Here is a 20,489-nt window from a genome sequence, read left to right as displayed (position 1 = left end):
TCATATTTTGTTGTTTCCTGCATTTTGTGAGATTGCGTCCTCTATAGGTGGTGAATGGTGCCACCACCACCGGGTAAATGGATGCCTATTGCGCATGACTGTAGGAAGGCAGGCAGCAGGATACAGTCATTGACCTCGCCCGCCTACAACGCACGCTGCTCACCTGTGCTGAATATTGTTTTGTAGTTGTGATATTTTGTAGACTTTACCTTTTGCATACCATTGCATCCTTTTGTTTTTGTTCTTTTATTTGCAATAAAATCGGCAACAATTCCAGCCACGACCAGCTCGTTGGATTATTAAGGGTGTGAGTCTGACACTGAAATCTGCCTTCTGATGTGATGGGAAAATGGAAAGGACTTGTGGGCTACAGGAAAAGCCAAAAAACTGTTTTTGCCATTACAACGATCATGAATCTCTATGCACCAAATGAGGATGACCCGACCTTTTTCAGAGAAATTGCCTCACTCTTGGCCGAACATTCGAAAGGAATGATCATAGTGGGAGGGGACTTTAACTGCGTAATGAATCAAAAAATTGATAAATGTCCATCTGATTTAAGGGCTCAAACATTAAAATCCAAGTCACTAAACAGCATGAGGGTAGAATTAGGGCTTGTAGACATATGGCGCCTGAAACATCGTAAAGAGAGAGATTACACACATTTTTCAGGAGTACACAAGAGCTACTCCAGAATTCTTCTGCATTTCAAAACAAGATGCTTATAAAGCGGTCGAATGCCATATTGAACCCACAACTATCTCAGATCATGGACCTGTCATTTTATCTTTGAGGTTAAGTCAAGAGAAACCTACCAAATATTGGAGGCTAAATGTCTCACTGCTCAATAATTCAGAGATAGTACAGAACATAAAAGATGAATTGAAAAACTTCCTGGAACACAATGATAACGGCGAGGTGTCTGTATCGACATTGTGGGATACTGCCAAAGCAGTGTTAAGAGGAAAATAATCTCCCTCTCCTCCAAATTAAAAAAAGAACGTGAAAAAATACAATTTGAACTTGAAGAGAGTATAAAAAGTCTGGAACAACAACATAAACGAACTAAAGATGACTCTATTCTGAAAATCCTGAACCAAAACAAACAGAAATTGAATGAACTATTAACGTACAAAGCAGAGGGTGCTCTAAAATTTTCCAATCAAAAGTACTACGAACAGGGAAACCGAGCTAGTAGATTACTAGCCTTTCAGCTACGTAAAGCACAAGCGAGTCGTGTGGTTAATAAGATTGTGTGTCCCTCCTCTAAAAAGCAATTGTCTGACCCCAAAGATATACAGAAGCCTTTGCAGCATAGTATAAGAAACTGTATGATTCATCAGAAACAGAAAATAAAGTAGATATGATTAGGAACTTCCTGAGTCCACTTAAATTAACTAAATTAGAGGAAAATGACGCTGAAGCGATGGCTGACCCAATCACAGAAAATGATATTAAAGAAGTTACAAAGAACCTAAAAAATAACAAATCCCCGGGGATAGATGGGTACCCCGGGGAGTTCTATAAATGTCTTCAGACAGAAATCACACCCGTTACAAAGAGTCTTCAATTATGCCTTAAACAAAAAAGATCCTCCAAAAACTTGGTCAGAGGCAATTATTTCGGTAATATATAAAGAAGGAAAAGACCCAACAGAGTGTGCCTCATATAGACCGATCAGTCTACTCTGTAATGACGTCAAAATATTAAGTTCAATAATGGCCAAAAGAATTCAGAAACATATTAAGAAATTAATCAAACCAGACCAAACAGGCTTCATACCAGGGGTATCAAATAATATGAGGCGTACTCTGAACATTATTTCAACTGCGAAGACCAGGAATCAATCTTCTATGCTCCTCAGCATTGATGTGGAGAAAGCATTTGATCGGGTCAGTTGGAGATATTTGGAACATACTCTGATAAAAATGGGTTTTCATTTGGATTTTATCAGCTGGATTAAAGTGCTCTACATGGGCCCAAATTCTAGAGTGAGGGTCAATGGACACACTTCAGAACAATTTGAACTCAAAAGAGGAACCAGACAAGGGTGCCCATTGTCACCTCTATTATTTGCAATCAACATAGAACCCCTTGCAGAATTGATAAGAGAAAACCCTTTGATCTATGGGATATCTAGTGGAGGAGGGACACCCAAACCATCGATGTACGCGGATGATATAATATTGTACATAAATGAACCCCTGATTTCTATTCCAGCGCTGCTTAAGTGCCTGAGGGACTTTGGATCAGTGTCCGGATATAAAATTAATGAGTCCAAGTCTGAGGCAATGATGATGGTGGGGAAATGGCCACCGGAGCTGGAAAAAATGGTCACTTTTAGATGGTCAACTTTGGGATTCAGATATTTGGGAGTTATAATTACCCCAGATACTTCACAATTGTACAACGCAAATTATGGGAAAATAATTACTCAAATAAGAGCGGATTTAGACAGATGGAAGATACTCCCGTTATCTTTGTTCGGCAGGATTGAAACAATCAAGATGAATATCCTCCCCAGGCTACTCTACCTTTTTCAGTCCCTTCATTGGACAGGTTAATTTCTACATTTATTTGGCAAAATAGAAAACCCAGAATTAGATTGAAACAACTAACCTGGTCCAAAAGACTGGGAGGTCTCAAATTGCCGAATTTGAAACTATACTTCTGGGCTGCACAACTTAGAGCAATAGTGGAGTGGTTATTGCAAAATGAAGAAACAAATTGGCTTGAGTTAGAAAAGGATTCATGTGCAATAGTATCCCTTGAGGCACTGCCTTTTTTGGATAAGAAAACTCAAAGTAGATGTAAGATTAGAAATGATTGGATTAAGTGCACCCAAAGAGTTTGGAATGTGATAAAGAAAAAGAGTGGAGCCCCCCTGGAGATTTCAAGGGCAATGAAAATTTCCGAGCTGATGAATTTTGAGCCTAATAAACTAGATGCTGGGTTTATAGAATGGGGGAAAAGGGGGCTTACAATGATCCACCAGATGTTTGAAGGAGAAGTCTTAAGGTCTTTTCAACAACTGAAAGATAAATTTGGTTTGACAAATAAAGACTTTCATAGGTATTTGCAACTGAGAAGTTACTTGATGTCACATAAAGAATGGAGTTTACTTAAGAAACAACCCACATCTATAGAAGATCTGATTACAAAAATTAGAGAAGAAGGTACAGGCATCAAGGTGGTTTCACGAGTTTATAAATGCTTAAATTTGTTGATGTCAGGAAGTGCTCTGGATTTAAAAGGCAAGTGGGAGATGGAAATGAATATTATTATTGAAGATACATGCTGGGAAGATGTGTGTGAGGAGGGACATAAAATAACGAGCAGTCCAATGTGGAAGGAATTCAATTGGAAATTAAAAATGAGATATTTTCGAACCCCCACAATAACTTCTAAATTTGATAGTCGTAGAACCAATTTGTGTTGGAGGGAATGTCAACAGATAGGAGACCACACACACATATTCTGGGACTGCCCTAAGTTGAAAAATTATTGGGGAGGGATCCGGAAGGAATTAATTTCTATATTGAACATTGATTTACCTTTAACCCCACAATTTTATATCATTGGAGCACTTCCCAAGGGGAGATGGGAAAAAAGAAGCTGTATTTATTACATGTTTTAATATTAATAGCCAGGAAGAGGATAACTCTTTCATGGCTGAAACCGCTTCCTCCTGCTATACCTCAATGGCAAGAAAGAGTGAAGAAGGTATATACGATGGAAAAGATAACTGCACACCTTCATCTTAAGATGGACATTTTCAGAACAAGATGGGCCCCCATAAGCGCGTACTTAAATCTATCAATGTGAAACAATGTCAAACTGTGCTGTTTCAGGAGAACTGTCCTGTGATATGTGAAATCTTGAGCAACGATCTATCAGAGACAATCCAGTGGGCCGGAACTGTTTGCCAAACTGTTGTTGATTTAATTGTTCTGTTTGTAATACATCTTCTGAATGTCTTCGTTTCTTCATGTGTATGTGGCAAAGGAAGACTTGATGTGAACTGGAATGTATGTACTAATACAAAAAAAAATAAATTCTTACAGTAATTTTTAAACGTTTTGCCATACATGTAGACATGCTGATTTGCAATAAAGTTGAAGTGGCCCCTTAATTTTTTTTCCAGAGCTGTAAATGCACACACACGATCTTTATGAAGTAACAAACTTTTACACACACATTTAGCCATTTATTATGTTATAAAGATAGTAACCATTAAAGACTTTGGTCCTACTTCAGACAGGCTGCATCTAATAAAAACATTTTTTAGGTTATATAATGACTTTTTTTCTTTTTTTTTAAAGTATCAGATAGTATTGAAATACATGTTGGTATCATGACAACACTAGTAGATATTGATACATATACCACGGTTTGATAATCAATAACTTTATTGAAACATGCCAATACATCTGATTGGCTACAGACACTTCCCTGTTGATTTGTGGCTCGAGACACGGCAGGGGAGTCTCTCCCATTAACTCCTATTAATTTAAAAGTATGTATTTTGTCCCTTGAAGTGACCTTCAATTATGTTTTAACGAGTTAAAAACAAGGGAGAGATATCTTGAACTGAAATTGTGACGACTGAAAGTTTAGTACAGATCAGTGTTTCTCAAGCCTGGACCTGGAGAACCACTGCCCTGCATGTTTTAGATGTTTCCGTGCTCCAGCACAGCTGATTCAAATGCTCAGCTCGTTACTGGGCTCTGCTGAGGCCTGATAACGAGCCATTCACTCCAGGACCAGGCTTGAGAAACAGTGGTATAGATAACACCAGCAGCCGGAATTGTCTAGTGAATATTTTTAATTCATCTGAAGTAAATATTACTCTTACTGTCATATGAACACTGTTGTGGATTTCAGTTCGTCTTCGTTACTTTTCTTTCATTAAATTAAAACAGTTTGAATGTGAAGGATTCATCTTTAATGAAACTGAGAGCAGGACGTGCTGTAACCAGACCAGGTCCGAACCCTGACCCTGAAACCAGCCGGTCTTCAGTAAGCCCTGATCCTAACATCAGGAGTGAGAGTCCACCTGGGCCTGAGCTGCTCTCACTCATCAATGTGCCACTGCTCACCTGTCCGTCCAGGTGTGACCGCTGCCTTCATTTGAAGGACAACTCTGTTGAAGAGCGCCTCCTCCTGGTCACGGTTACCTCTGCTGAAGCTGCGTGAGGCCTCGCCGAGGACCTGAACCAAAGACAGCGGCTCCAGTCCCAGCCAGAGGCCTCGGCCTGCAGCACGCCCCGCATCCTTCCTCCCTCTGAACTTCAGATCTGGACGTGAAGCGTTTGTTCACTTTAGTAAAGCTTTAATAATGTGTCTCATAGTGAACTCTCATAGTTTGAGCACATGAAACAGCTTTTAAAAGGTTTTCCAGCACAAATTAAACTGTTTTTACTGCTGATGAACAGCTGAGAGGTTTATTTTATGCTCTTTGTCTCCGTTTCTACTCTGTTTAAAAACCTGTGAAAGAATCTGTTCACTCCAGTCTTCAGGTTCAGAGTCGACAGAATTTCATACAGCAGAGACATGAAGCAGCTGCTGTTTGTCTCCATCTAGTGGCCGAAACTTCAAACTACACACAGACTGCGGGCCAGTTATTTATTCTGTATCATACTGTACGAATACACACACACACACACACACACACACGAGTGGCAGCTAGTTACGGCAGTTTTTTTTTTTTTTTTGCAACTGCCATTACTTAATAAAGTATCTTATCCTAATTACGTGTATAAACCTTTAACACAGTGAAATGAATGATGAATGATGTTTAAGGATTTTATGTGTTTAAATGTCTTCATTTCTTATATTTGTTAGATTTTTGCAGCTGTGTGAACTGGATGAAGTGAACGGAAAGCCTGACAGGTGTTAAAGGTCGAGCAGGAGGTTGACAGGAAGAAAAACAGTGAAGAACTCAGCGCAGCCTGGACATTTATTTTGAAAGGTCAGGCTGTTGTTCCCCTCCGGTCCGCTGGGGGCGGCCGCGTTCGCCCCTCAGGAAGCGGAAGAAGAAGAAGCTCAAACACGTGTGTTTCCTTGCGGACTGCATGTTGTGACCGAGCAACAGAAATCAATCAGAAAACAACTGAACGAGTATCGATTATCTAGTTCGATCAGAAATGACGAAGACGAAGAAGGAGAAGGTTCCTGCGGACGGAGAAGAGGCCGCAGCCGCCGACGGGAACGAGAAGTCCTACCAGGAGCTGATCGCTAACATCAACCCGATCGCTCAGCCGCTGGCCTCCAAAAAACTCAGCAAGAAACTCTACAAATGCGTCAAAAAGGGTAAAAAAAACAGAGAACAACCCGCTGAGAGCCACAGCATCGGGTTCTAGTTGTTTCTGTGTGGACAATGTGCCAAATTCCACTGAAAATCTACTGATTTCAGAGATCTTTTGTGTGTCCGCAGACTTCAGGTGCGCAGTGGGTCGGTAAATGAGATCGCGATGGAATCGTTGGATTCTTGTGTTTAATTCGGCGTTAACAGTAGAAATGTTGTTGTTTTCTTCGTGGAGCAGCTCTCTTCTTTCAGTCTGATGTCTGAGTGCCGTTAAGATTAAATTCAGTTTGCTGCTGATCTTTGTTTATAGCAAAATAAAACCAAACTGGGTTTAAAAACTGAAGGTTTTTAGGATTTTTTTCCTGTTAGCAGTCATTATAGAGGTTGTAGGTCATGAGATGTGATCTAGTGTCGGATCACGGATCGCTGGACTCTTCGGCATACATCCCATAATTGACATGTGTGAAGAAGTGTTCGTCATGTTGTTCAGACTTGTTTGAATGGGTTGATGGTTGAGGTTCCTGCAGAGAGAAAAATCATCTGTGACACATTTTATCATATTGAAGCTTTAAACAGGAAACAAGAAGTTGTGTGTTTCCTGCTCGGATCCAGCTTCGATCTTAAAATGACTGATGTTGGATGGGAGTCTGGAACAGAGTCTTCATGGTCTCTTCTGTCCTTCCAGCTGCCAAAGTGAAGAACATCCGCCGAGGAGTGAAGGAAGTCCAGAAGTTCATCAACAAAGGAGAGAAAGGGTGAGTCCGCCATGTTTGGAAAACAACCGTATGCAAGGACTGCAGGTAAAGATCTGGATCCTGCACAGGTTCTCAGTTCAGTTCAGTTCTGCAGCACCGTCCTGCACACCAACAGCTGCACACCAACAGCTGCACAATCACTAAAAACTAGGCAGTGGACAGTTTGCCAACAGCAGAACACTGGCCCTTCAAAGCTGCTGTGCAGTTAGCGGTTAGTTTAGCAACAAGAAAGCTATCTGACCACCAGAAAGCTCATCACGGAGGGGTGAGGCAGAGCAGCCGGAGGGAAAACCAGAAAAATGATCCAGTTTGATGCTGTGACGTTCCACACCTGCAGAGTTCCTCAGCAGAACCACAGGTGTTCTCAGTGACGGGCAGCAGAACTGCTTCATCACGTTGCTTTAGTTTTTAAAGAGCGGTGCCTTCGTGGGAGCTGGAGTCAGAAGTGGAGATCAGCTGTTTCACTGTTTAAGCTTTAACCTGCGTTCGTTGGTTTGTGTCTGCAGGATTGTGGTGTTGGCCGGAGACACGCTGCCCATCGACGTCTACTGTCACCTGCCGGTCATGTGTGAGGACAGAAACCTGCCGTACGCCTACATCCCCTCTAAAGTGGTGAGTCTGCTGCCGCCGCGCTGAGCTCTGCAGAGGATCGGTGTGACGTCTGATGCTTTCATCCAAAGCGACTGACAGGAAGTGTCCTTGTGTGTTTGCAGGATCTGGGTTCGTCGGCAGGCTCCAAGAGGCCGACCTGTGTGATCCTGATCAAATCTCATCCGGACTATCAGGACGCCTATGACGAGTGTGTGGAGGAGGTCTCCGGTTTGCCCAAACCGCTCTGAGACCTGAGCCAATCAGAGAGCGGCTCTGAGGTCACTGCCTCCATTGAAGCGTCTCCTTTCAGCACCTGATCAATAAGCAACAAACACCCCATCAGTCAGGCACAGGTGGAGCTAACAGGCTAGCAGTTTCCCCCTGCCTCCACTCTTTGTGCTAAGCTACGCTAAACCTGTCCTGGACCATGTGACTCTGGAGGAGACGGACAGACTGAGTTTTTTTTGTTCAGAACAAAGTGTGTAAATAAAGTTTGTTTATAAGTTTCACTTCCTGTTGAAGCGATGAGCTGCTCAGATTATCTTCATCACAGCAGGTAGAAATACACCTGTGTGCTACTGTTCACCTGATGTACTGCAACAAAAGTTAACAATCTGAGTTTTAACAAAATACACAGATAATAATGGACATCATACTTCAGTAAAATCAACAGCGACGCTTTTGTTGTGCAGTGATCAGACTGATCAATCAGACAGATCAATCAGACTGATCAATCAGACAGATCAGACTCGACCAGACCGATCGACGTTCGGTTTGATAAAAAGTTTGTTTTTCGTCGACTCGATGTTTGGGTGTTTGAGCTCAGCAGGATTTCTGGGTTTCTGCTGTTTAACGTGTTTGATTAAAAATTAAAGCGACTGTCAGCTGAAGTTTCTCCTAAACATTTGTTAGATTTTACAAATTCAAACTTTGACTTTCTGTTTTTTCAATAAAAGAACTTTGACCTGAATCTGGTGTCTGAAGGGTCTTTTTCTGTCTTTAACGTCTGAAAACGTGTCGTCGTCACTCTTCGCTCTGACTTCAGAGGATTTCTCTTTGAGCCTGACAAACAGACTGCCGGCGGAGAGCTGACGTCCTCGCTGAAATAAAAAGCTCTCTGATGTTTTCTGACTTTCAGAAAAACTCTTGTCTTTATATGTTTTCAGTATATTTCTACCTGCTACCTTCTGTAGCACTTTGTCATTGATGCGTCAGTTAATAAAAGTTCATCTTCATGTGGAAACATTTTGTATTTCACTGAAGGATCATGAGATCAGCTTCACTTCACTTTGCTGCTGTTTGGTGTTTCAGCCACACGGTGGCAGCTTTGTATCACTAGTTAAACTGAACTTCCCCCTGTGACCACACGGTGGCAGCACCGCACAGTGCAGAAGTTGTTATCTCTCTGAAAACTCCTGTTTCTCTTTACTGGTTTGAACTGATCTCAGATACAAACCGTTCTGCAGCCAGAGGAAACTTCATGCTCCTTTTTTAATAATTAACAACAATAATGGAAATATTGTTTGTGTTTACATTTAATTCATATGTTTTATTTTATATTCTACGGGGGTCTTCCAGCAGTTCCCATGGAGGAATGGCTTGTCCAGAGCAAGCTCTCTGAGAGTTTCCAGGGCTTCTTTAAGACCACCAAATACCTTAAAGAGGCTCTAATAATAATAATAATAATGCATTTTATTTGGAAGCGCCTTTCAAAGCACTCAAGGACACTTTACAGAGCGGGTAAAACACAAATAACACAGGATAAATACAAGCACAATAAATAAAACCCAACAAGTAAAATCATGCAACAAGGAGAAGTGGAGTTATAAAGAGAAGGCAGTCCGGAACAGATGAGTTTTCAGTTTGGATTTGAAAGTGGGGAGAGAATCAATGTTTCTGATGTCGGGCGGTGGTGAATTCCAGAGTTGGGGAGCAGAGCGACTGAAAGCTCTGCTCCCCATGGTGCTGAGACGGGCGGAGGGCACAGAGAGGTGGAGAGAGGAGGATGATCTGAGGGAACGAGAGGGGGTGGCTATGGAGAGGAGGTCTGAGAGATATGGGGGGGCGAGGTTGTGGAAAGCCTTAAATGTATACAGCAAGATTTTGTAAGAGATTCTGTATTTAACTGGGAGCCAATGGAGCTGCTGAAGGACGGGGTAATATGGTGAGAGGAGGGGGTCTTGGTGATGATGCAGGCTGCAGAGTTTTGAACCAGTTGAAGTTTATGGAGGGACTTGTGAGGGACACCGAAAAGGAGTCCAAGGAGGAGTCCCGCTGGGTTTTTCCAGGAGTCCTTGAGGTTGTTCCAGGAGTCTGAGGGGGACTCATCACTCTTTTTAAGAAGGTGTAAGTCTTTAAGTAAAAACCAAAAGCTCAAGATGATAGAAGATAATTTAACGATCCTTAAAGGGTCAAGTGTCCCTTTGGGTTTTCATTGAGTGTTTGAGGTGAGGATTTTAGCAGTCTTTAGGAAAAGTGATCTGTAAGAAGATCTGGAAGTTGAATGACGGACGTAATGATTTAAATATGACAAAACTAAAGAGTAAGAAGTACTAACAGAGGAAAAATGATGGCAGGGTCGTGGTGAACGTCATCAACAGCTCAGATCTGCGTCAGAGAGCTTTTAAAATCTCTCAAAAGCAAATCAAAGTCAAGTCAAAGTCAAAGTCAAAGTCAGCTTTATTGTCAATTCTGCAGTATGTACAGGACAAACAGAGAATCGAAATTGCGTTACTCTTCAACCCTTTGTGACAGGACATATATTAGAAAAGAGATAAATAAAAACTGTACAATCTAGATAAAAACTGTACAAACTAAGTAAAAATTGTACAAACTAAACAATGAAACATTGAGAATGTAATAGTGCAAATGTAAACGGTAGTGCAAAAAGAATTAGCTTAACAACTGGTGGTGAATAAAGTGACAGTGTGTTGTTTTCCTGAGGGGAGGGGTTCACATCAGTGAGAGTTTGTAGAGTCCAGGGTGTATACGTGTGTGTGTGTGTGTGTGAGTGTGTGTGGTGGGGGCATATCAGAGTCCAGAGTGTGTGTGTGTGGTGGGGGGCATTTAGAGTCCAGGGTGTGTGTGTGTGGTGGTGGTGGTGGTGGTGGGGGGGGGGTATTTCAGTGTCCAGCCAGGGAGTGTGTGTGTGTCTGTGTGTGTGTGTGTGTGTTGGGGGGGAAGTTATAGTCCAGGTTGAGTGTTTGTGTGGAGGAGGGGCATCCGGATCCGGAGCATCTTCAACATATGATGACGTGAAAGCTCTCTGGCCTCAAACACAGTGATCAATATTTCTGTTTCACACCGTCTCATGAGGACAGAACACAGCATGGTCACTGAAATAGTCAGAAAGATGTCAATAATAATAATCTCCTCAGTGTATAAACATAATCATAGATTATAATTGATTGTAGATTATATTTTACTTCATTCATGATGTCAATAAAGTTTAGACTGTTTGAAGAGGAAAGATGAGGCGACATCACAGTCGCCTAAAATAATCAATTCAGATGGACGATTAAGAAAGCGAAGTGTCGACAGCGTACATTTAATGGATTCTGAAGACGCAGATGGAGGTACTCTCTGTAGCTCGAGAGGCCTTTGAGGAGGTTTCAGGGGTCAGTGATGATGTTTGGGGGGGCTCTGGAGTCTACATGTGATTGGATGAACTAATAAAAGTGTGTTTATGAACAGAGCAGGTGGAGAGAAATGTTGAGCAGGAATCCTTCAGCCCGAGGACACAAAAAGAGGAAGAAAGAGGAGTTTTCTGGAACAGGTTCCTACCGATTGTAGATTCCTCCTCCTCCTCCTCCTCCTCCTCCTCCTCCTCCTCGTCTGCCGGTCCTGTTCAGACTCGTCGTCATCTCCTCCGTGAAGTTCAGAAACTTCTGTCAACACGGAGCCCGAAGCAACACAAACGTTCCACTGCTGACACACAGACAGACAGAAGACAGACAGACAGACAGACAGAAGACAGACAGACAGACAGACAGACAGACAGACAGAAGACAGACAGACAGACAGACAGACAGACAGAAGACAGAAGACAGACAGACAGACAGACAGACAGGGAACGGATCTGGATCACTTTGAGGGGTTCTGTTGGCACTCAGGACTTAAACAGACGGTATTACAAAAACAATAACCAACACAACAACTCCGAACCCACTGCACACCTACACCACACATGGACACACGCACTTTATCTCACACACATCCATATGCTGGACTCCATCACACACACATCTAAATGCTGGACTCCATCACACACACATCCATATGCTGGACTCCATCACACACACATCTAAATGCTGGACTCCATCACACACACATCCATATGCTGGACTCCATCACACACACATCTAAATGCTGGACTCCATCACACACACATCCATATGCTGGACTCCATCACACACACATCTAAATGCTGGACTCCATCTCACACACATCCATATGCTGGACTCCATCACACACACATCCATATGCTGGACTCAAACCGACTATTGCTCACTGCTACTTTGCACAGCTGCACAACTGCGCACATATTAAACTGCTCGAATGTTTAGTTCAGATGTTTATCCTGTATAGCTTAGTTCTTTATTTTTTGCTTCACTATTTTTTCTTATATTGGTATCTTGTATTTTATATTGGATTGTTGCCTCTTACTTGAAAGTTGTGCCTTACTTGAAGATTGATCTGTATTTGAAAGTTGTTCATCACTTGTAAGTTGCACATTCCCTGAAAGTAATTCCTGTTCTTATTTTGCATGCCCTTGTGTGTCCACCTTTTTGAGCTGCTGGAACTGCAAATTTCTCCTTGGAGATAAATAAAGTATCTATCTATCTATCTATCTATCTATCTATTACAGACAGTCTTTCTCTAATATGTTAGCCGGGGTGAAAGATTTTATAAAGCTCCTTGAAAGGGTTCTGTAAAGTCCTGATGAGGTTCTGGGATGTAGTTGGGGTATTTAAATGGGTTTAGGCTTTGGGGACTTGCAAAGGTTCCCTCTAGTTTGGGGTGTTTCCAGCATCATTAGGCAGGTTTCAGGGCAGATTTTATGGGGTACTTTTAGAGGGTTCCAGGAGTTCTTGGACAGTTCCTGAATTGCGACAGTTTCAGTGTTACTTATCCTTAATGAGGTTCTAGGGGATCTTGAGGTGGTTTAGGGGTTTATCAATAAGTTCTAGTAGTCACTGAAGAGGTTCTAGAGGACCTTGGTGCTTTCAGGGGTCCTTAGAGGGACATAAATGTTCTTTCAGGGGGTTCAAGTAGTCCATAAGGTGAAGTGAGTAAGACATTGGAGACACTGAGGAGACACTGTGAGGAGACGCTGTGAGGAGTCACTGAGGAGACGCTGTGAGGAGTGCTCTCAAACTGGACTTGTGGTTTTCTGTCCTCACAGTCTTCAGGCTGGACGACAACATCCCGGACGCAGCGGTGGAGCTAGCATTAGAGGAGCTGTACTGCCTGATCAGCGTGCAGATGAACGTGATTGTGGCGGGGGACTTTAATCACGTTGAACTGAAGGCGGTGTTTCCCAAATTTCACAAGTACATAAAGTTTCCTACCAGAGACAGTAACATTTTGGATCAAGTTTACTGCAACATCCCTGCTGCTTACAAGGCTGTAGCAGCTCCACACCTGGGCATGTCAGACCACATCTCAGTTAAACTCATTCCTGCCTACAAGCCTCTGGCCTGCAGAACAAACCCGAACATGTGGAGAGGCATCAGAACCATGACGGACTACAAGCCTAACACTCAGCTCGCCAGCCACGACCCCACCCTGCCTGACACCTTAAACAGCTTCTTTGCCCGCTTCGACACATCAGGCAGCAGAGAAGCTACACACCTCCCCCGGCTGGAGGACCAGCACCAGCCCCTCGTCCTGCAGCAGCACCAGGTGACATCCACCCTGAGGAGGATCAACACCCGCAGAGCTGCAGGACCGGATAAGGTGTCAGGCCAGACTTTGAGGACATGCGCTGACCAGCTAGCAGGAGTGTTCCTGGACATTTTCAACCTGTCCCTGCAGCTGTCTATGGTTCCTGAGTGCCTCAAGTCCTCCACCATCATTCCGGTACCGAAGAAGACATCCATCACCTGCCTGAACGACTACCGGCCTGTTGCTCTGACCCCGGTAATCATGAAGTGCTTTGAACGGATTATTCTCAGGTACATCAGAGGCTTCATCCCCTCGGACCCAGACAGCCTTCAGTTCGCCTACAGAGGGAATCGGTCCACGGAGGATGCTGTCTCCATCACCCTGCACACAGCCCTGACCCACCTGCAGCAGCCCAACACCTACGTCAGGATGCTATTTGTAGACTTTAGCTCAGCTTTTAACACCGTCATCCCAGACAAGCTGGCGCTGAAGCTACACGCAGTGGGTCTGCCTGCGTCTCTGTGCCACTGGATCAGAGACTTTCTCACCAACAGGCCTCAGGTGGTGAGAATAGGGAACATCACATCATCCCCTCTGGCCCTCAGCACGGGCACAGCACAGAGACCCACTACAGAGAGGAGATACACCAGCTCACCCAGTGGTGTTCAGCCAAAAACCTGGTGCTGAACACAGGGAAGACCAAGGAGGTCATTGTGGATTTCAGGAGGTCCAGGAAGACGGATCACGCCCCCCTCCTCATGGACGGAGAAGTGGTGGAGCGTGTGGACAACATCATGTTCCTGGGCCTCCACATCACATCTGACCTCTCCTGGTCCATGAACACCTCCCGCCTGGTGAAGAAGGCACAACAAAGGCTCTTCTTCCTCAGGAAGCTGAAACGAGCTGGACTCTCCTCTCGGTTGCTCGTCAATTTCTACAGGACCACGACTGAAAGCATCCTCTGCCTCAGTGTGACAGTGTGGTCTGGCAGCTGCACCCCAGGAGAGGAAACAACTGGCACAGGGGGTTAAAACTGCACAGGGCATCGTGGGCTGCCCCCTTCCTGACCTAGACTCTATATTTGAAGGCCGGGTCAGGAAGAGGGCGAGATCCATCGTCACGGACCCCAGCCACCCGGGCCACAGACTGTTTGTACCGCTTCCATCAGGAAAGCGGTACAGGAACATCTGCACCACCACGAACAGACTGAGGGACAGCTTCTTCCCCAGAGCTGTCAGAGCTATCACCCCCAGCAGCCCCCCACTGGAGTGAGAGACTGAGAACTGTGAACCACTGCACACCGCACTTTACACCTTCACCTTCTGTGTCCTTAACATTTAAGTACACACACACTAAACTAAATTATATACATTTTAGTATATTGGCACATTTCATTGGTATATTTTTAATTGCATGTTGGTTTATACAATAAAGAAATCTTGAATCATCGCCCTCGCCATTGGGTTCACATTGTCTCAGCGTTCAGTCACTGCTCACACCTGCACCCATGAACCGTCTGTCTGTCCACACACGATCTCCTCTGAGACACAAACTGTCGCTTTGTGTTCGGCTGAAACTGCATGAAGGTGGAAAAGTTCTTATAGGGGCACCTGAACAGGTAGAGAGACAAGCTGAGACAAGACACTGCAACACACACACACACACACAGACAGAGACACACACACACCAAAATGTGTAGATCTAAGTGAAATCTTTGTGTTTTAGTTGTTGTAATGGCAAAAACAGGTTTTGGCTTTTCCTTTAGCCCAAGTCCTGTCCTCACACCCTTAATAATCCAACGAGATGGGTTGACTGGAATTGTTGCCAGTTTTATTACAAATAAAAGAAAATACCAAAAAAAGGATGCAATGGTATTGTCAGGAAGGTGTGGATTTAAGGGGGAACTATGGGTTGAACCCAGATGCAGAGACACGGGGGCTTAGATTCAAAATAAACAATTTTATTTAACACAACGGAAACCCAAGACAACTAAAACTCAGGGGACTAATGACTAAAGACACACAAGGGTAACAGAGTTCACACAACAACGACGCAGCACAGGGAATAACAACACATGAACACAAGACACAACAGAGCTAGGGACGAGACTATGAATAACTATCAATGAATAAAATAAACACAAAATGCTCCCGAAGGAGGAAGAAACAACCAAGACAAGGCTAACCAAGACCTTAAGAACTAACTAACAAAACAACAGAAACAAAAGTCACTCCTGAAAACTCGGAGGAAAATAACACTACTAAGAAATAAAACAAAACCTAACAAAGAACTGAAAATTGGCTAGAACTAGCGGTAACAAAACAAAGCTAGACTATAGAAATAATACAAGGGACACTCACGTGAAACACAGCACAGACAAGAACAAAGAAACGCAACGAAGAAACACTCACTATGGGGTCTATGGCTATGGCTATGACTATGGCAATGGCTAGGGAAACGCAGACAGCAAGGTGATGAAGACAAACATTTGCACGAAGGCAGTGAAAGCAAGAACAAAGACAAACCAAGGAACACTCACATGAAACGAGGCATGGACATGAACACAGACAACACAAAGGAAAACACTTACTAGGAACGTGGCATAAGGTCAAGGCAAGGTTTCAAGGGGCAATGGGTAACACAGACAGCAAGGTGACGAAGACAACGACCCGACAAAGACTGGGGGGACACAGACTTATCTACACAGGGCAGGAACACTAATGACACACAGGTGAAACACATCAGACAATCACAAGGGCGGGAAAACACAGGAAGTAAAGAAAACAAAGAAACATAAGCTGAACCTTCAAAATAAAACAGGATGTGACAAAAAACAGACAAAGACAATACACAAGGGGAAACTTAACAAAATTTTATTTCACTGTCAGTAGTTTAAATGAGCTCAGTGTGTGTGTCTATGTGTGTCTGTGTGTATGTGTGGTGTGTATAAATGTTATTTTTTTTCTTTTTCATTGAAATTCAAAGTCAAGGGAGAAATATTTAAGATTTGCATGATCTGAAATTAAGTTGATCCAGCTGAATTTATAATGTGACATAAATGTCCACGTGTTATTGTGTTCTGCAAGTTCACAGGTGGAGCTCTGGTGGAGGTTAGGGTTTGATATTTTTTGCAGTGTGATACAAGAAGCAGCTGACACCAACTGTTGTAAACAGGAAGTCATGCACTGACCGCACTCTAAAAACCACATGCTCCACATGTCAGCGTCATTCGACTTGAGGACATGAGACATGAGATAGATAAGATAATATATGTATATTCAAGATTCAAGATTCAAGAGTCTTTATTGTCATTGAACATGTCAATGAAATTTTCATTGCAACCCCCATGTTAGGAACAGATAGTAAGAAAGATAAGAAGACTAGAAAGAATAAAATTAAGATAACTACAATAAAATAAAATAAACCAACATGCAATAAAAATATTCGTAAAAGCAATTAAAAATATACCAGAATGAAAATATACTAAGGCAATAAAATATACTAAACAATAAACAATAAAATATAGAAGTGAAATATGCAAACAGAATAAAATATACACAGTGAAAATAAAATATGCCAATGAAATGAAATGTGCCAATATACTAAAATGTATATAATTTAGTTAAGTATATGTGTGGACCTAAAAGTTAAGTACACAGAAGGTGGAGGTGGAGGTGCAAAGTGCGGTGTGCAGTGGTTCACAGTTCTCACAGTCTCTCACTCCAGTGGGGGGCTGCTGGGGGTGATGGCTCTAACAGCTCTGGGGAAGAAGCTGTCCCTCAGTCTGTTAGTGGGGGTGCGGATGTTCCTGTACCTTTCCTGATGGAGGCGGTACAAACAGTCTGTGGCCCGGGTGGCTGGGGTCCGTGGCGATGGATCTCGCCCTCTTTCTGACCCGACCTTCATATATAGAGTCTAGGTCAGGGAGGGGGCAGCCCACGATGCCCTGTGCAGTTTTAACCCCCCGTGCCAGTTGTTTCCTCTCCTGTGCCGTGCAGCTGCCATACCACACTGTCACACTGAGGCAGAGGATGCTTTCAGTCGTGGTCCTGTAGACGATGACGAGCAACCGAGAGGAGAGTCCAGCTCGTTTCAGCTTCCTGAGGAAGAAGAGCCTTTGTTGTGCCTTCTTCACCAGGCGGGAGGTGTTCATGGACCAGGAGAGGTCAGATGTGATGTGGAGGCCCAGGAACATGATGTTGTCCACACGCTCCACCACTTCTCCGTCCGTGAGGAGGTGGGTGTGATCCGTCTTCCTGGACCTCCTGAAATCCACAATGACCTCCTTGGTCTTCCCTGAGTTCAGCACCAGGTTGTTGGCTGAACACCACTGGGTGAGCCGGTGTATCTCCTCTCTGTAGTGGGTCTCGTTGTTACCTGAGATGAGACCCACTACTGTAGTGTCGTCCACAAACTTCACGACTGTGTTGGTGGGGTGGATGGCAGCACAGTCGTGAGTAAACATGGTGAAGAGGGCTGGGCTGAGCACACAACCCTGTGGCGTGCCCGTGCTGAGGACCAGAGGGGATGATGTTGTGTTCCCTATTCTCACCACCTGAGGCCTGTTGGTGAGAAAGTCTCTGATCCAGTGGCACAGAGACGCAGGCAGACCCACTGCGTGTAGCTTCAGTGCCAGCTTGTCTGGGATGACGGTGTTAAAGGCTGAGCTAAAGTCTACAAATAGCATCCTGACGTAGGTGTTGGGCTGCTGCAGGTGGGTCAGGGCTGTGTGCAGGGTGATGGAGACAGCATCCTCTGTGGACCGATTCCCTCTGTAGGCCAACTGAAGGCTGTCTAGGTCCGAGGGGATGAAGTCTCTGATGTACCTGAGAATAATCCGCTCAAAGCACTTCATGATTACCGGGGTCAGTGCAACAGGCCGGTAGTCATTCAGGTGGGTGATGGATGTCTTCTTCGGTACCGGAATGATGGTGGAGGACTTGAGGCACTCAGGAACCGTAGACAGCTGCAGGGACAGGTTGAAAATGTCCAGGAACACTCCTGCTAGCTGGTCAGCGCATGTCCTCAAAGTCTGGCCTGACACCTTATCCGGTCCTGCAGCTCTGCGGGTGTTGATCCTTCTCAGGGTGGATGTCACCTGGTGCTGCTGCAGGACGAGGGGCTGGTGCTGGTCCTCCAGCCGGGGGAGGTGTGTGACTTCTCTGCTGCCTGATGTGTCGAAGCGGGCAAAGAAGCTGTTCAAGGTGTCAGGCAGGGCGGGGTCGTGGCTGGCGAGCTGAGTGTTAGACTTGTAGTCCGTCATGGTTCTGATGCCTCTCCACATGTTCTGGGGGTTGTTGGTATTGAAGTGATCTTCAATTTTGTCTTTGTACCGGAGCCTGGCTTGCTTAATTCCCTTCTTCAGCTCTGCTCGAGCCCTGCTATAAGCCAGCCTGTCTCCAGATCTGTAGGCAGTATCCCGGGCTTTCAGCAGGGACCGCACTGAGCTGTCCAGCCATGGTCTCTGGTTGGGAAACACTGTGATGGTCTAACAGGGAGGACAGCATCAGTGCAGAACTGAACATAGGACAATACAGATGATGTGTACTCCTCAAGGTCTGCCTCTTCTCTGAACACAGTCCAGTCTGTCAGCTCGAAGCAGTCCTGAAGTGCAGAGGAGGCCTCCTCAGTCCATATCTGTACTGTCCTGGTGGTTGGCTTTGTTCTGCAGGCCAGAGGCTTGTAGGCAGGAATGAGTTTCACGGAGATGTGGTCTGACATGCCCAGGTGTGGAGCTGCTACAGCCTTGTAAGCAGCAGGGATGTTGCAGTAAACTTGATCCAAAATGTTACTGTCTCTGGTAGGAAACTTTATGTACTTGTGAAATTTGGGAAACACCGCCTTCAGTTCAACGTGATTAAAGTCCCCCGCCACAATCACGGCCGCCTCCGGGTTGTCGTTCATCTGCCCGCTGATCAGGCAGTACAGCTCCTCTAATGCTAACTTAGCATTAGCCCGCGGTGGGATGTAAGCGGCCACAATAACAATGGACGAGAGTTCTCTAACCAGCTTGAACGGTCTGCATTTCACCACCAGGTATTCCAAATCAGGAGAGCAGAACGTGCTGACGGTGCGTGTGGCTGTACACCAGGCATTGTGTACATACAGCGCCAAGCCTCCGCCTCTGCTCTTACCTGAAGCTGCAGTCCTGTCCGCCCGGAACAGAGAGCGCCCCGCTATCTCCACCGCTGCCTCCGGGATGTTGTCGTCCAGCCAGGTCTCTGTGACAACGGTAACACAGCTGTCCATCCGGCGAGAGACTATCCTTAGACGGACCTCGTCGATTTTGTTGGTGAGAGACCTGGCGTTGGTGAGGAAGAGACTGGGGAGAGCCGGTCTGTGAGGGTTAGCTTGTAGCCTAGCACGCACGCTCTCTTGCCACGCTTTTGTTTACGGTGCCTCCTCCGTCTCCTTGGCAGCAGTGGGGGGATGGTAGTGGTCTCTGGGGTCCTTAGCAGCTCCGGTGGAATAAAGTCCAGTTTAGGGCGTGTGTGAAGTCCGAACTGTACTCCAAAGTTCCACAGTTCAGACCTGCTGAACTGTGTCAGAGCTTCCAGAAGAGAAGTAAAAGTGGAAACGGGTAAAAACAAACAAACAAAAACGTAAACACGGGAGCTACGAGCCGCTGCGTCTGTACGCGCCGCCATCTTGGATTTATCCCATATATATATATATATATGATAGATAATCTGTTTTTACACTGCAGACAATAAGAAGCTGTGCAGTAAGGGTCCGTCTGGTTGGGGAGTGTTGGCTGACGGCATGATGTCTCTCTCTGATCAATTATTTCTGAAATTAATAAAGCAAAGTCGTATTTTAAGTCCAGTTTTATTCTGTGAATTTTAAATTTTAAAACTAAAACACAGAGAGTCAACGCCTCATTGGTCATGATTTTAATGTGAACTGAGTATCTAATAATGAACTTTATCATCTGGTCTCATACCACGAGG

The 20,489-nt window shown here is 44.5% G+C and overlaps 1 protein-coding gene across 2 annotated transcripts in view; it reads left to right on the top strand.

Moving 5' to 3' along the window:
- The first annotated feature begins 6,040 nt into the window (after nt 1–6,040).
- nhp2 (NHP2 ribonucleoprotein homolog (yeast)) overlaps nt 6,041–20,489 on the top strand; it is a 33,593-nt gene continuing 19,144 nt past the window's right edge. The window contains exons 1-4 of one of the 2 annotated variants that reach the window (XM_041952484.1): nt 6,041–6,312; nt 6,993–7,062; nt 7,569–7,674; nt 7,776–7,894. In XM_041952484.1, the coding sequence (XP_041808418.1) occupies nt 6,147–6,312; nt 6,993–7,062; nt 7,569–7,674; nt 7,776–7,894 (461 nt within the window). In that variant the 5' untranslated portion in view covers nt 6,041–6,146. Of the gene's footprint in view, nt 6,313–6,992; nt 7,063–7,568; nt 7,675–7,775; nt 8,618–20,489 lie in introns of those variants that run through there. The other variant, XM_041952483.1, reaches the window with a different exon arrangement.

Source organism: Chelmon rostratus, chromosome 14 (genome assembly GCF_017976325.1).
Source record: "Chelmon rostratus isolate fCheRos1 chromosome 14, fCheRos1.pri, whole genome shotgun sequence".
Classification (NCBI taxonomy): domain Eukaryota; kingdom Metazoa; phylum Chordata; class Actinopteri; order Chaetodontiformes; family Chaetodontidae; genus Chelmon; species Chelmon rostratus.
This window is presented reverse-complemented; position numbering and strand designations above follow the sequence as displayed.